Source organism: Oncorhynchus kisutch, linkage group LG11 (genome assembly GCF_002021735.2).
Source record: "Oncorhynchus kisutch isolate 150728-3 linkage group LG11, Okis_V2, whole genome shotgun sequence".
Classification (NCBI taxonomy): Eukaryota; Metazoa; Chordata; class Actinopteri; order Salmoniformes; family Salmonidae; genus Oncorhynchus; species Oncorhynchus kisutch.
In genome coordinates this window covers 8,638,914-8,652,113 of record NC_034184.2, presented here as the reverse complement: position 1 = coordinate 8,652,113, position 13,200 = coordinate 8,638,914, and the positions used below count along the sequence as shown (strand labels likewise).

The window sequence follows — 13,200 nt, the reverse complement described above, 5'->3', positions numbered from 1 at the left end:
AGGGCTTATTAGCAGTGTTGTCGACAACAGCAGATTTGAGAAGTCATTCACCATAAAACATAAACCTTATGTTTCTGTTAACGTTGGAAATGAAACCACTCTCCACTGCGAAAAACGGCTGTCATAAATATTACACCTATTAATGAGATGAAATCTTAATCTGTCTATATAGTAAACATCCTAATTATGCGCATTCTGTCTGGGATCTGCCACTGGCTGGTGTCTGTCTCTCTGTTATCCTCAGATAGAAGGGTAACTCCCCTGGGGACTGTGTAGTTTCATGCCTAAGGCCTTGGCCCATTCAGAGCAGTCATCTCCCCTAATAAGCCTTTTAGTGTGTTCGAATGAATCACTGTTTCACAGACTAAGGCCCCTCAAGGCGTATTTTAACTAATCTTTTTTTAGTGTAGATTCCACAATAGGACCCTTGAGTTTATTTTGGACAAGGATGTGGAATGGAGGGAGGCAGGGAGGGGTGGATGTTAATGTTGTAGGAGAACAAACCATCTGTTCCACACACACTCCAAAGCCTTAGTGAAGTTGGGCCGGGGTGGGACGCAATCCAGTATGTCAACCCTGTTCTCCTCCCCCACCCCACCCCACCCACACACACACACCTGTTGGGACGGTGCAGGAGAGGATGGATAGGAGAGTGGTCATGTTGTCAGGATTTGGCCAGGGTTGTTCCAGTCTTTGGTCACTAGATGCCCCCATTGTGCTTTTTGACCCTTTTGTTTTCCCTTGTTCCCTGTTATTATTTGCACCTGTGCCTCGTTTTCCCTGATTGTATTTAAACCCGTAGTTTTCCTCAGTTCTTTGCTCTGTGTTTGTATGTTAGCACCCAGCCCTAGTATGCTGTGAACTTTTGTGGTTCCCGTTGGACTCTCTTGTGGAATTCTGTTTTTGTTCTTGTTCATACATTTTTGAGTATCCTTTGAGGTTTTTTCATGCTATACCTACCACCCTGTGGATTTACCTTTTTGTCTTGGAGGATTACCTTTGTTCTCGTGGAATTACTTTTGACGTTGTGGAGTTATATGTTTGCCTGAAGGACTTTCCTTTTTTACTTTATTAAATACTCCAATCAAATACTGCTGTGTCTGCCTCATCTTCTGGGTTCTGCCGACTATTCGTGGTTCAGTTGGTTAAGTGACTGTTTCTCACTCCGGAGACCCGGGTTCGTTACCGGGTCCTGACACATGTGTGTCACATGTGCAGTAGCACCATAGCAGGAGAGCTGAGAGTTGGTTGTCCATGAACAGACCCCACAGAGTGACCAATGAGAGAGCTGTTTCTTGTTTAACATCTGGAATGCTGGGTGTCATGATTCAGATGAGGTTATGCCAGGCATATAGCAAAGATACAAGCTAGGAGTTCAGCAACTCTAATGTGCTTATTGGAAATATACCCAAATTCCTGTTGTCCTGTTGTGATTGTTTGAATGAAATAGATAGATGCACTGGGTGTTAGCCTACATCCTAAGGTTGTGCACGATGATCATGGAATACATTCTTCCATGTTTCACCTTGTTTGTCAGTTCAGTTTCATGGTGTGTTTGTCAGTTCAGTTTCATGGTGTGTTTGTCAGATCAGTTTCATGGTGTGTTTGTCAGATCAGTTTCATGGTGTGTTTGTCAGATCAGTTTCATGGTGTGTTTGTCAGATCAGTTTCATGGTGTGTTTGTCAGATCAGTTTCATGGTGTGTGTCGAGGTTAACTGGTAGGATAAGGGTCCAGTTGTCCTATGTGGCTTTTGTTCCCACTGGTGTCACCAGTACAACCGTTTTATGCACAAGCACACGTATGTTGCTTTGGATAAAAGTGTCTGCTGAATGGCATACTTTATTATTATATTATTAAGGCATATGAGTTGTACCCTTGAAGTGCCTCTTTAATAGATGATGGTTCCAAGGAGGGACCTGAACCACAGAGGGATCATGGTGGCTGTCATACTGTACTGTAGCGTTTTAAACCATGCATGTCTTTGTCCATGTCACCCATAGGAGGCCCTGGTGTTCTCATATGGGACGGGTGGTCTGCGTGTGCTTCCACTGAACTGGGTGAGGTTCTGTGGCTTTCTGCATGCTTGTGTGTCTGCAGACTGGTAGTAGGAGACTGACTTGTCCCTAGCCCCCATCGCCCTTGCTCCTCTCTTCCTCTGTTTACCTCTCCTCTCCTTCTCCCTCCACCTCTCCTCTCCTCTCCTCTCTCCTCCTCTCTCCTCCTCTCCCCTCCTCTTCCCTCCTCTCTCTCTCCTCTCCCCTCCTTTCTTCTCCTCAATTAAACTTCTCTTGGATCCCGTGGTATCTCTCCTGTATCTTCCTAGTGTTAAACTGTATGTGATGAATGCCCATAGTATATGTTAGCTCAATTTGTGGCTGTTGTAGTAAATGTAATGTTAAACCCAATCAATCAACCTATGACCCCAGTAGATGTGTTGATGATCTGATTACTCTGCACGTCCAGTGATGAGTCATCCTCCTCTCCAATCATGATCATGTGTAGACAGCCTCTTTGTGTGTGTGTGTGTGTGTGTGTGTGTGTGTGTGTGTGTGTGTGTGTGTGTGTGTGTGTGTGTGTGTGTGTGTACCCCCATACAACAATATTACACCATTACATGTATACAATACAAATGTATAATACCACCATACAACAATATTACACCACTACAATACAACATGTATAATACCACCATACAACAATATTACACCACTACATATATACAATACAACATGTATAATACCACCATACAACAATATTACACCATTACATATATACAATACAACATGTATAATACCACCATACAACAATATTACACCACTACATATATACAATACAACATGTATAATACCACCATACAACAATATTACACCACTACATATCTACAATACAACATGTATAATACCACCATACAACAATATTACACCATTACATATCTACAATACAACATGTATAATACCATCATACAACAATATTACACCACTACATATCTACAATACAACATGTATAATACCACCATACAACAATATTACACCACTACATATCTACAATACAACATGTATAATACCACCATACAACAATATTACACCACTACATATATACAACATGTATAATACCACCATACAACAATATTACACCACTACATATATACAACATGTATAATACCACCATACAACAATATTACACCACTACATATATACAACATGTATAATACCACCATACAACAATATTACACCACTACATATATACAATACAACATGTATAATACCACCATACACAAATTATACCATTACATATATACAACATGTATAATACCACCATACAAGATTATTACACCACTACAAATCTACAATACAAAATGTATAATACCACCATACAACAATATTACACCACTACATATATACAATACAACATGTATAATACCACCATACAACAATATTATACCATTATCTTTATACAATACAACAGGTATAATACCACCATACAACAATATTACACCACTACATATATACAATACAACGTGTATAATACCATCATACAACAATATTACACCACTACAATACAACATGTATAATACCACCATACAACAATATTACACCACTACATATCTACAATACAACATGTATAATACCACCATACAACAGTATTACACCACTACATGTCTGCAATACAACATGTATAATACCACCATACAACATTATTACAATGTACGTGTGTCTAAAGTGCTTGAGTCTCTTCACAGTCCCCGCTGTTCCTTAAGGTGTATTTTTTATCTGTTTTCTAATTATTTATTTTTATTTTTTATCTGATTCTACTGCTTGAATCAGTTACCTGATGTGGAATAGACTTCCATGTAGTCATGGTTCTATGTAGTACTGTGAGCCTCCCATAGTCTGTTCTGGACATGGGGACTGTGAAGAGACCTCTGGTGGCATGGCTTGTGGGGTATGCATGGGTGTCTTAGCTGTGTGCTAGTTGTTTAAACAGATTGCTTGGTGTGTTCAGCTTGTCAACACCTCTTACACAAACAAGTAGTGATGAAGTCAATATCTCTTCCACTTTGAGTCATGAGAGATTGACATGCATATTATTAATGTGTATGTTTAAGGGCCAGCTGTGCTGCCCTGTTCTGAGCCAATTGTAATTTCCCGAGGTGTGTGTGTGTTTATTTATACATTTTTTATTTCACGTTTATTTAACCTGGTAGGCCAGTTGAGAACAAGTTCTTGTTTAAAACTGTGACCTGGCCAAGATAAAGCAAAGCAGTGTGACACAAACAACAACACAGAGTTACACATGGAATAAACAAACGTACTGTCAATAACACAATAGAAAAAGTCTATATACAGTGTGTGCAAATGGCGTGAGGAGGTAAGGCAATAAATAGGCCATAGTAGCGAAGTAATTACAATTTAGCAAATTAACACTGGAGTGAAAGATGTGCAGATGATTATGTGCAAGTAGAAATACTGGTGTGCAAAAGAGGAAAAAAGTAAATAAAAACAATATGGGGATGAGGTAGGTAGATTGGATGGGCTATTTACAGATGGGCTGTGTACAGCTGCAGCGATCGATAAGCTGCTCTGACAGCTGATGCTTAAAGTTAGTGAGGGAGATATGTCTCCAAATTCAGTCATTGGCAGCAGAGTCATTGGCAGCAGAGAACTGGAAGGAAAGGGGGCCAAAGGGGGTGTGTGTGTGTGTGTGTGTGTGTGTGTGTGTGTGTGTGTGTGTGTGTGTGTGTGTGTGTGGTGTGTGTGTGTGTGTGTGCGTGCGTGCGTGTGTGTTATAGAAAGACACTGTGCTCTGAACCTCCCAATAAAACACATTATCACATCTCTAACTTCTCAGACAAATATGTGGTATTGTGCTGATAACATCTCCTCTCTCTCCCTCCCCCTCCCTTTTCCCCTCACCCTCCCCCTACTCCATCCCTCCTCTCCTCCTCCCCTGTCCTCTCCCTCCCCCTACTCCATCTCTCCCCATACCCCTCCCCTGTCCTCTCCCTCCCCATACTCCATCTCTCCCCATACCCCTCCTCTCCTCCTCCCCTGTCCTCTCACTCCCCCTATTCCATCTCTCCCCATACCCCTCCCCTGTCCTCTCCCTCCCCCTATTCCACCTCTCCCCATACCCCTCCTCTCCTCCTCCCCTGTCCTCTCACTCCCCCTATTCCATCTCTCCCCATACCCCTCCTCTCCTCCTCCCCTGTCCTCTCCCCTCCCCTCTCCCCCTTCTCCCCTCTCAGGGCAGTGACAGTGAGTACGAAGTGGACCAGCACAGACAGAAGACACACTCCTTTGTGAGCCACTACATCAGTGACCCCACCTACTACAACTCGTGGCGCCGCCAGCAGAAGGGCATCTCCCGGGCACAGGCCTACAATTATACAGAATCAGAGTCGGGTGACCCGGAGCCCTGCGCCCCGTCACCACCCCTGCCCCCGCTACCACCCCAGCTCACCTCCACCACCCCTCTACCCCAGACCCAGCCCCAGCCCCATGGTCAACCCCAGGTCCTCACACCCCAGGGCCAGGGTAGTCTGTTCAGGCCCAAAGGCAGCCGGACTCCCACCCCCTCTCAGCAGCTCTCCAACTCCACCCCTCCTAGCCACTCCAACACCCTGTCCTACTGGCCCCCCAGCAGCCCCAGCCCAGCCCCTGGATCTCGGGCCCCCATCGCCGGGTTCTCCTCATTCGTTTGATTCCGAGAGGGATCTGTGTTCCCTTCTGAAAACAAAACCCACCCTGCTGCCCAACGTGTCTAGAGAGTAAATACCCAACACACAAAAAAAAAACTCTGAATCCACCAACTTGATTTCTGTTTCTCTGTTTTTTCTTACTTGTTTTTCTTCTTTCCTTTTTATTACTGAGTTGTGTTTTAAGGATCATACTGTACACAGACATGACAGAAGTTACATACTTCATTCCAGTACATTGTTCCTCTTGTGTGCGTGTGCTGATATAGTTTTATTTGTGTGCGTGTGCTGATATAGTTTTATTTGTGTGCGTGTGCTGATATAGTTTTATTTGTGTGCGTGTGCTGATATAGTTTTATTTGTGTGCGTGTGCTGATATAGTTTTATTTGTGTGCGTGTGCTGATATAGTTTTATTTGTGTGCGTGTGCTGATATAGTTTTATTTGTGTGCGTGTGCTGGTATAGTTTCATTTGTGTGCGTGTGCTGGTATAGTTTCATTTGTGTGCGTGTGCTGGTATAGTTTCATTTGTGTGCGTGTGCTGGTATAGTTTCATTTGTGTGCGTGTGCTGGTATAGTTTCATTTGTGTGCGTGTGCTGGTATAGTTTTCTTTAACCCATAGACATCTGCTGAGAACAAGACAGTATCTATTCATGTTTCTGTTTGATTGATTTGCATGAGTTTCAATGTATTATTTATTTTCTCTTTTTCATTGTTACACTTCTACACACATACAACAAGAGAATAATTTAGTTAGATACTGTAAAAAGGCAAGAGTTTATTGGAAAAAAATATCTACGAGACGATAAAAGTTTCATAGCGTCAATCCACACTCGGATAACAAGCACCAATGAAACTGGGATCCCAAAATGGAGCCATACAAGCGAGCGGAAAGAGGAACAGGCTATAGAAAAGACAAAGTAATGAAAGTGAGGAGGAAGGGGGAGATTGAGGCTGAAATGAGCCCACTGGCAGTTGTTAAATGCCCAGTCCTGTCCAATTAGGTCAATTAAGTTTCTGGGTGTTAATGTGAGATATGTTAGTGACCTCCCCCTATTTAACCTATGGACCATGATCCTCAGCAGTTATCTGGGCTGGCCTATAGGGTACGCACTATTGTGTCTGACAGCATTTCGATGTCACAGGCAGGTCACATCTCTGTGCTGTACACCAAGTTCCTAGTTGCCTGCCCGCCTTGGCAGATATGGGAAATGTAATGTATGTCTGAAGTAAAAATGTTGAGGTTGGTCTGCAAGTTCTTTGTGTCCTTTAGTGGATCAGACATGACATGGTTGATTATAACTAGGGATTCATATTTTCCTGAAAATGTTCCCTTACAAGCCATTCTCAGGCATCCCAGTATTCCTGTTGTGCTATTTAAAAGCATATAATACCAGCGAAGGAAATCTGACATAATTCTACCACTGAAAAATATACACAGGAATCTAACAGTTTCCTGATTTTGTTTCATTTTAATCAACTAAAAGTTCTCAAAGTCACTACACTATTTCGTTGATGTAATCTAGTTTTAATGTAGGCATATGAAGCACTGTTGGTCGACTTGTAAAATATCCAGAGGTTATTACAGCCTAGTGAAAACGTCATTCGTTTTAGTCTACCATTGACGGAAAGCTTGTTGGTCCTTTCCTCTCACTATTATGAGAATGAGGCCAAGTAGTGGTTGTTTTGACAACAGTTTAGTCATTTAGCAGACTCTCTTATCCAGAGGGACTTATGGGAGCAATTAGGGTTAAGTGAAATGCTCATGGGGCACATCAGATGTTTCACCTCGTCGGGATTCAAACCAGCAATCTTTCAGTTACTGGCCCAATGCTCTTAACCGATAGAATACCTGCCGCTTACTGTGTTGGCTTAGTCTTAGGGAATGTAGTCTGATGCTGCGCTAAACAAACAGAAAAGCAAATGGCCGCAGTAGCGGAGATTCAGCACCATGGTTTATCAATTCCCTGCGGATCTTTAAAATCATGCTCTCACTTTTGTTAGTGTAACATCATGGAACAACGTTGCAAATGTCTATTTCCTTGAGTGCTTCTGCGGACACAATGTATCAGCCGTTTTGTTAACAGTGAGTAGCAGTTTATATTTTGGAGCCTCTGCCAAAGCTAGTTTGTGAACGTGAGATTGAGATTCAAAGCAGTTATGGTAAGCAAAGGTCACATGTAGTCTGCTACAGTTTCATGATAGTCATCGATGCCAGTTAAAGGACATCTATTGGGGACATTGTGATCAGTGGTCTAATGTGTGGATGAAGTCAGAGAGTTAAAAATCGATTTAATATTTTTCCATAGAAATTATAAAGTGCCTTTGGAAAGTATTCAGATCCCTTGACTTTTTCCACATTTTGGTAGGTTATTCTAAAATGGATTAAATAGTCCCCCCCCCCCCCCTCATGAATCTAAACACAATACCCCATAATGACAAAGATAAAACAGGATTTTAGAATTTTTGCGAATTTATAAAAAATAAAAAACATATCAAATTTACATAAGTATTCAGACCCTTTACTCCATACTTTGTTGAAGCACCTTTGGCAGCGATAACAGCCTTGAGTCTTCTTGGGTATGATGCTACAAGCTTGGCACACCTGTATTTGGGAAGTTTCTCCCATTCTTCTCTGCAGATCCTCTCAAGCTCTGTCAGGTTCGATGGGGAGCATTGCTGCACAGCTATTTTCAGGTCTCTCCAGAGATGTTCAATCGGGTTCAAGTCCGGGCTCGGGCTGGTTCACTCAAGGACATTCAGAGTAACTCCTGCGTTGTGTTGGCTGTGTGCTTAGGGTTGTTGTCCTTTTGGACGGTGAACCTTCGCACCAGCAGCAGGTTTTCAGAAAGGATCTCTCTGTACTTTTCTCCGCTGATCTTTGCCTCGATCCTGACTAGTCTCCCAGTCCCTGCCACTGAAAAACATGTCCACAGCATGATGCTGCCACCACCATGCTTCACTGTAGCGATCGTGATAGGTTCCCTCCAGATGTGACGCTTGGCATTCATGCCAAAGAGTTCAATCTTGGTTTCATCAGACAAGAAAATCTTGTTTCTCAATGTCTGAGAGTCTTTGGGTGCCTTTTGGCAAACTCCAAGCAGGTATACACGTGTCTTTTACTGAGTGTGGCTTCCGTCTGGCGACTCTACCATAAAAGCCTGATTGGTGGAGTGCTGCAGAGAAGGTTCTCTCATCTCCACAGAGGAACTCTGGAGCTCTGTCAGAGTGACCATCGGGATCTTGGTCACCTCCCGACCAAGACCCTTCTTCCCGATTGCTTAGTTTGGCCAGCCGGCCAGCTCTAGGAAGAGTCTTGTTGGTTACAAACTTCTTCCATTTAACAATGATGGAAGCCACTGTGTTCTTGGGGACCTTCATGGTGCAGAAATTATTTGGTACGCTTCCCAAGATATGTGCCTTGAAACGATCCGGTCTCGGCGCTCTACGGACACTTCCTTCGACCTCATGCCTTGGTTTTTGCTCTGACATGCACTGTTGACTGTGAGACCTTATATAGACAGGGGTGCCTCTCCAAATAATTTCCAATCAATTGAATTTACCACAGGTGGACTCTCATCAAGTTGCAGAAACATCTCAAGGATGATTAATGGAAACAAGATGCACCTGAGCTCAATTTCGATTCTCATAGCAAAGTGTCTAAATACTTATGTAAATAAGATATTTCTGTTTGTCTTTTAATACATTTGCACAAAAAAAAAAAAGTTTTTCGCTTTGTCTTTATGGGGTATTATGTGTAGATTGACGAGGAGAGTTTTTTATTTAATACATTTTAGAATAAGGCTGTAACCTAACAAAATGTGGAAAAAGTCAAGGTCTGAATTCTTTCCGAAAGCACTGTATATTATTGTTCCGGATATCCCTTCATTTTTTTTGGGGGGGGGTCGCGGATACTGGTGTTAATCCCTATTTATAACGTATATTTGTACAGTATATTGATCTGACACCACTAAAGAAGTTTAATGGGCCTGACCAGAGTATGCGGCCCAAATGGTACCCTATTCCCTATATAGTTCACTACTTTGACCAGAGTCTTATGGGACTGGTCAAAACTAGTGCAATAAAAGGAGAATAGTGTACCATTTGGGATGCAATCCAGGTGACTACTCCTACAGAGGCTCATCAGCCACTATGAGCCTTCTACAGATCGGACAGGTGCTGGGTGTGAAGACATCTAAAAGCCCTTCCTATACTGATGATCTAACCTAACCTGTGGCATCACGACTCACTCACAACCCTCATCAACACACCGCCACCGCACATGCCCAGTGGCCCACAACAACAACAGTGACATCATCATGCTTCCACATCAAACTATAAAGACTGGAAATGATAACACAGACAGCATCTAAAGTGTGCTTTGAGTTCAGTGGTTCCCACATGTGGGCACACAGAGTGGAGCAGGCTCAGACATGGGGGCCATTTAGAAAAACAGACAGAGAATACGTATTTCCGCTGGTTCTCAAACCCAGATTAGACTCGAGATGTCTTAAGTAGCTGAACATGTTATTACTTCGACCTTGTGAAAGTGACAAACTGACACTTTTTTTTCATTTAGTAAAAAAACGACTTTATATAGAAGGAGTGCCTTTGATTTTACGGCCTGCACATGAGCTAAGCTAGCTAACATCGCCCATGACATCGACTACAAGCGTGATCTGGGATTTCTATTGGAGAAGCAGTTTCTGGAGCTCTTCATCTATCGGCTCTTTGGGCTCTCTCTCATCTAGCTCAGTTGCTGCTCTCTGTCAGTGACATCATCATGGGAAGTCTTTGAGCTTGTACAAAGAGATGTCATGGAATGGATTCACCTCTCTCTCATGTTGTGTAACAATGATGATGATGATGAGCGCACAATGCATGTGTGACTGACTATGAGTCCTATCTGAATGAGACTATTGTCTGTGCTGACGTGTGATGATAACACTTCTTCAACATAAGCTTTATACATAGCGTCCACTGTGTGTACAGGACGCCCAGGCTAAGGCATTGCCCTCCCGGCGCCTGCCCTCCATGGCAAGCTGAAAGGGCACGTACATTTAATTCCAGACTCAGTGGTGGTAGTCACAGTTTAATCATCATTCCAAAAATCTCTTCTGCTTTTTTCTCTGTGGGGTGATTTCAATGTACGCAAATAAAATAACCATCATTATGCTGATTCTGAATGGATATATGATCACGGTACATTTCCAAAATAAATGATTTTTCAATGGGAGTTCTGGTACTGCATACTGTAAAGGGTATGGAAGGAGTGTGTGTAAGTAAGGGGGTTGATGTGAATGGAGAGTGACCTTGAAATTGTATGACTGTAACCATGGTAGCATACACTGAGATGGTGTTGACAGTAGACAGTGAATGTGTAATGATGTATATAATATGTGTCATTATAACACAGCCAGCAACATTTTAAGTTTCTTTGAGTTCAATGATTCTCACATGTGGGCACACAGAAAGGAGCAGGCTCAGACACGAGCCATTTTGAAAAACAGACAGAGGATAGTGGCCTCTGCATGTCTCATCTGGCTCAGGTGCTGCTCTCTGTCAGTGACATCATCATCGCGGGCAGGAAGCCTTTGAGCCGAAGCAAAGCGATGATGTCATGGAATGGATTCACAAATACACAATGCAGTTGTGATTGACTTTGAGTCCTATCTGAATATGAGACTATTGTCTGTGCTGACGATTGATGATAACACTTCTTCGACAAAAGCTTTGGAGCGTCCACTGTGTCTGGATACAAGAGACTGTACAGGATGCTCAGAAGAAGAAGAGGGGGCGTAGGTACCCTCCATAACCAGCTTAAAGGGCACATACTGTACACAGCCACAGGCAGGACACAGCCACACTAGTACAGCCACAGGCAGGACACAGCCACACTAGTATAGCCACAGGCAGGACACAGCCACATACTAGTACAGCCACAGGCAGGACACAGCCACACTAGTACAGCCACAGGCAGGACACAGCCACATACTAGTACAGCCACAGGCAGGACACAGCCACACTAGTATAGCCACAGGCAGGACACAGACACATACTAGTACAGCCACAGGCAGGACACAGCCACACTAGTACAGCCACAGGCAGGACACAGTCACACTAGTACAGCCACAGGCAGGACACAGCCACATACTAGTACAGCAACAAGAAGAACACAGCCACATACTAGTAGAGCCACAGGCAGGACACAGCCACATACTAGTATAGCCACAGGCAGGATTAAGCCACATACTAGTACAGCCACAGGCAGGACACAGCCACATACTAGTAGAGCCACAGGCAGGACACAGCCACATGCTATGTACAGCCACAGGCAGCACACAGCCACATACTAGTAGAGCCACAGGCAGGACACAGCCACATGCTATGTACAGCCACAGGCAGCACACAGCCACATACTAGCACAGCCACAGGCAGGACATAGCAGCCACGGGAAAGACACATCCACATACTATTACAGCCATAGGCAGGACACAGCAGCCACAGGCAGCACACAGCCACATACTAGCACAGCCACAGGCAGGACACAGCCACATATTATTACAGCAACAGGAAGGACACAGCCATATACTAGTAGAGCCGCAGGTAGAACACAGCAGCCACAGGCAGGACACAGCAGCCACAGGAAAGACACAGACACAGGCAGGAAACAGCAGCCACAGGCAAGACACAGCCACATACTATTACAGCCACAGGCAGAACACAGCAGCCACAGGCAGGACACAGCCACATACTAGCACAGCCACAGGCAGGACACAGCCACATAATAGCACAGCCACAGGCAGGACACAGCCACATACTAGTACAGCCACAGGCAGGACACAGGCGGACACAGCCACACAATAGTAGAGCCACAGGCAGGACACAGCAGTCACAGGCAGGACACAGCCACATACTAGTATAGCCACAGGCAGAACACAGCCATATACTAGTACAGCCACAGGCAGGACACAGCCACATACTAGTACTGCCACAGGCAGGACACAGAAGCCACAGGCAGGACACAGCCACATACTAGTGCAGCTACAGGCAGGACACAGACACATTTAATGGTAGTCACAGTTTAATCATAATTCCAAAATTGTCATGTGTTTTTTTCTCTGTGGGGTGATGTCACTGTACGCAAATAAAATAACTATCATTATACTGATTCCGAATGGATATATGATCACCGTACATTTCCAAAATAAATTATTTTTCAATGGGAGTCCTGTCCTGGTACTGTATCAATACTGTAAAGGGAATGGAAGGAGAGGGGTGGGGAGGGGGGTAAAGGATTTGGAGAATGGGGTTGATGTGAATGGAGAGTGGCATTGAAATGAAATTGTATGACTGTAACCATGGTACCATACATTGAGACGGTGTTGACAGTAAACAGTGAATGTGTCATGTAGACAGGAAGGGAATGCCAGATAGAAGTGTTTAGTAGGAACATCACATTCAATTATAACTTAATAATAGCTCATTTATAATCTACGATGT

The 13,200-nt window shown here is 43.6% G+C and overlaps 1 protein-coding gene across 5 annotated transcripts in view; it reads left to right on the top strand.

Annotated features, from left to right (window-relative positions):
• LOC109898960 (protein sidekick-2) overlaps nucleotides 1-12,862 on the top strand; it is a 651,349-nt gene extending 638,487 nt beyond the window's left edge. For 3 of the 5 annotated variants that reach the window (XM_031835235.1, XM_031835233.1, XM_031835232.1), the window contains 2 exons: nucleotides 2,003-2,059; nucleotides 5,248-12,862. In XM_031835235.1, the coding sequence (XP_031691095.1) occupies nucleotides 2,003-2,059; nucleotides 5,248-5,703 (513 nt within the window). In that variant the 3' untranslated portion in view covers nucleotides 5,704-12,862. The remainder of the gene's footprint in view (nucleotides 1-2,002; nucleotides 2,060-5,247) is intronic. The other 2 variants (XM_031835236.1, XM_031835234.1) reach the window with 1 other exon arrangement.
• The last annotated feature ends 338 nt before the right edge of the window (nucleotides 12,863-13,200 follow it).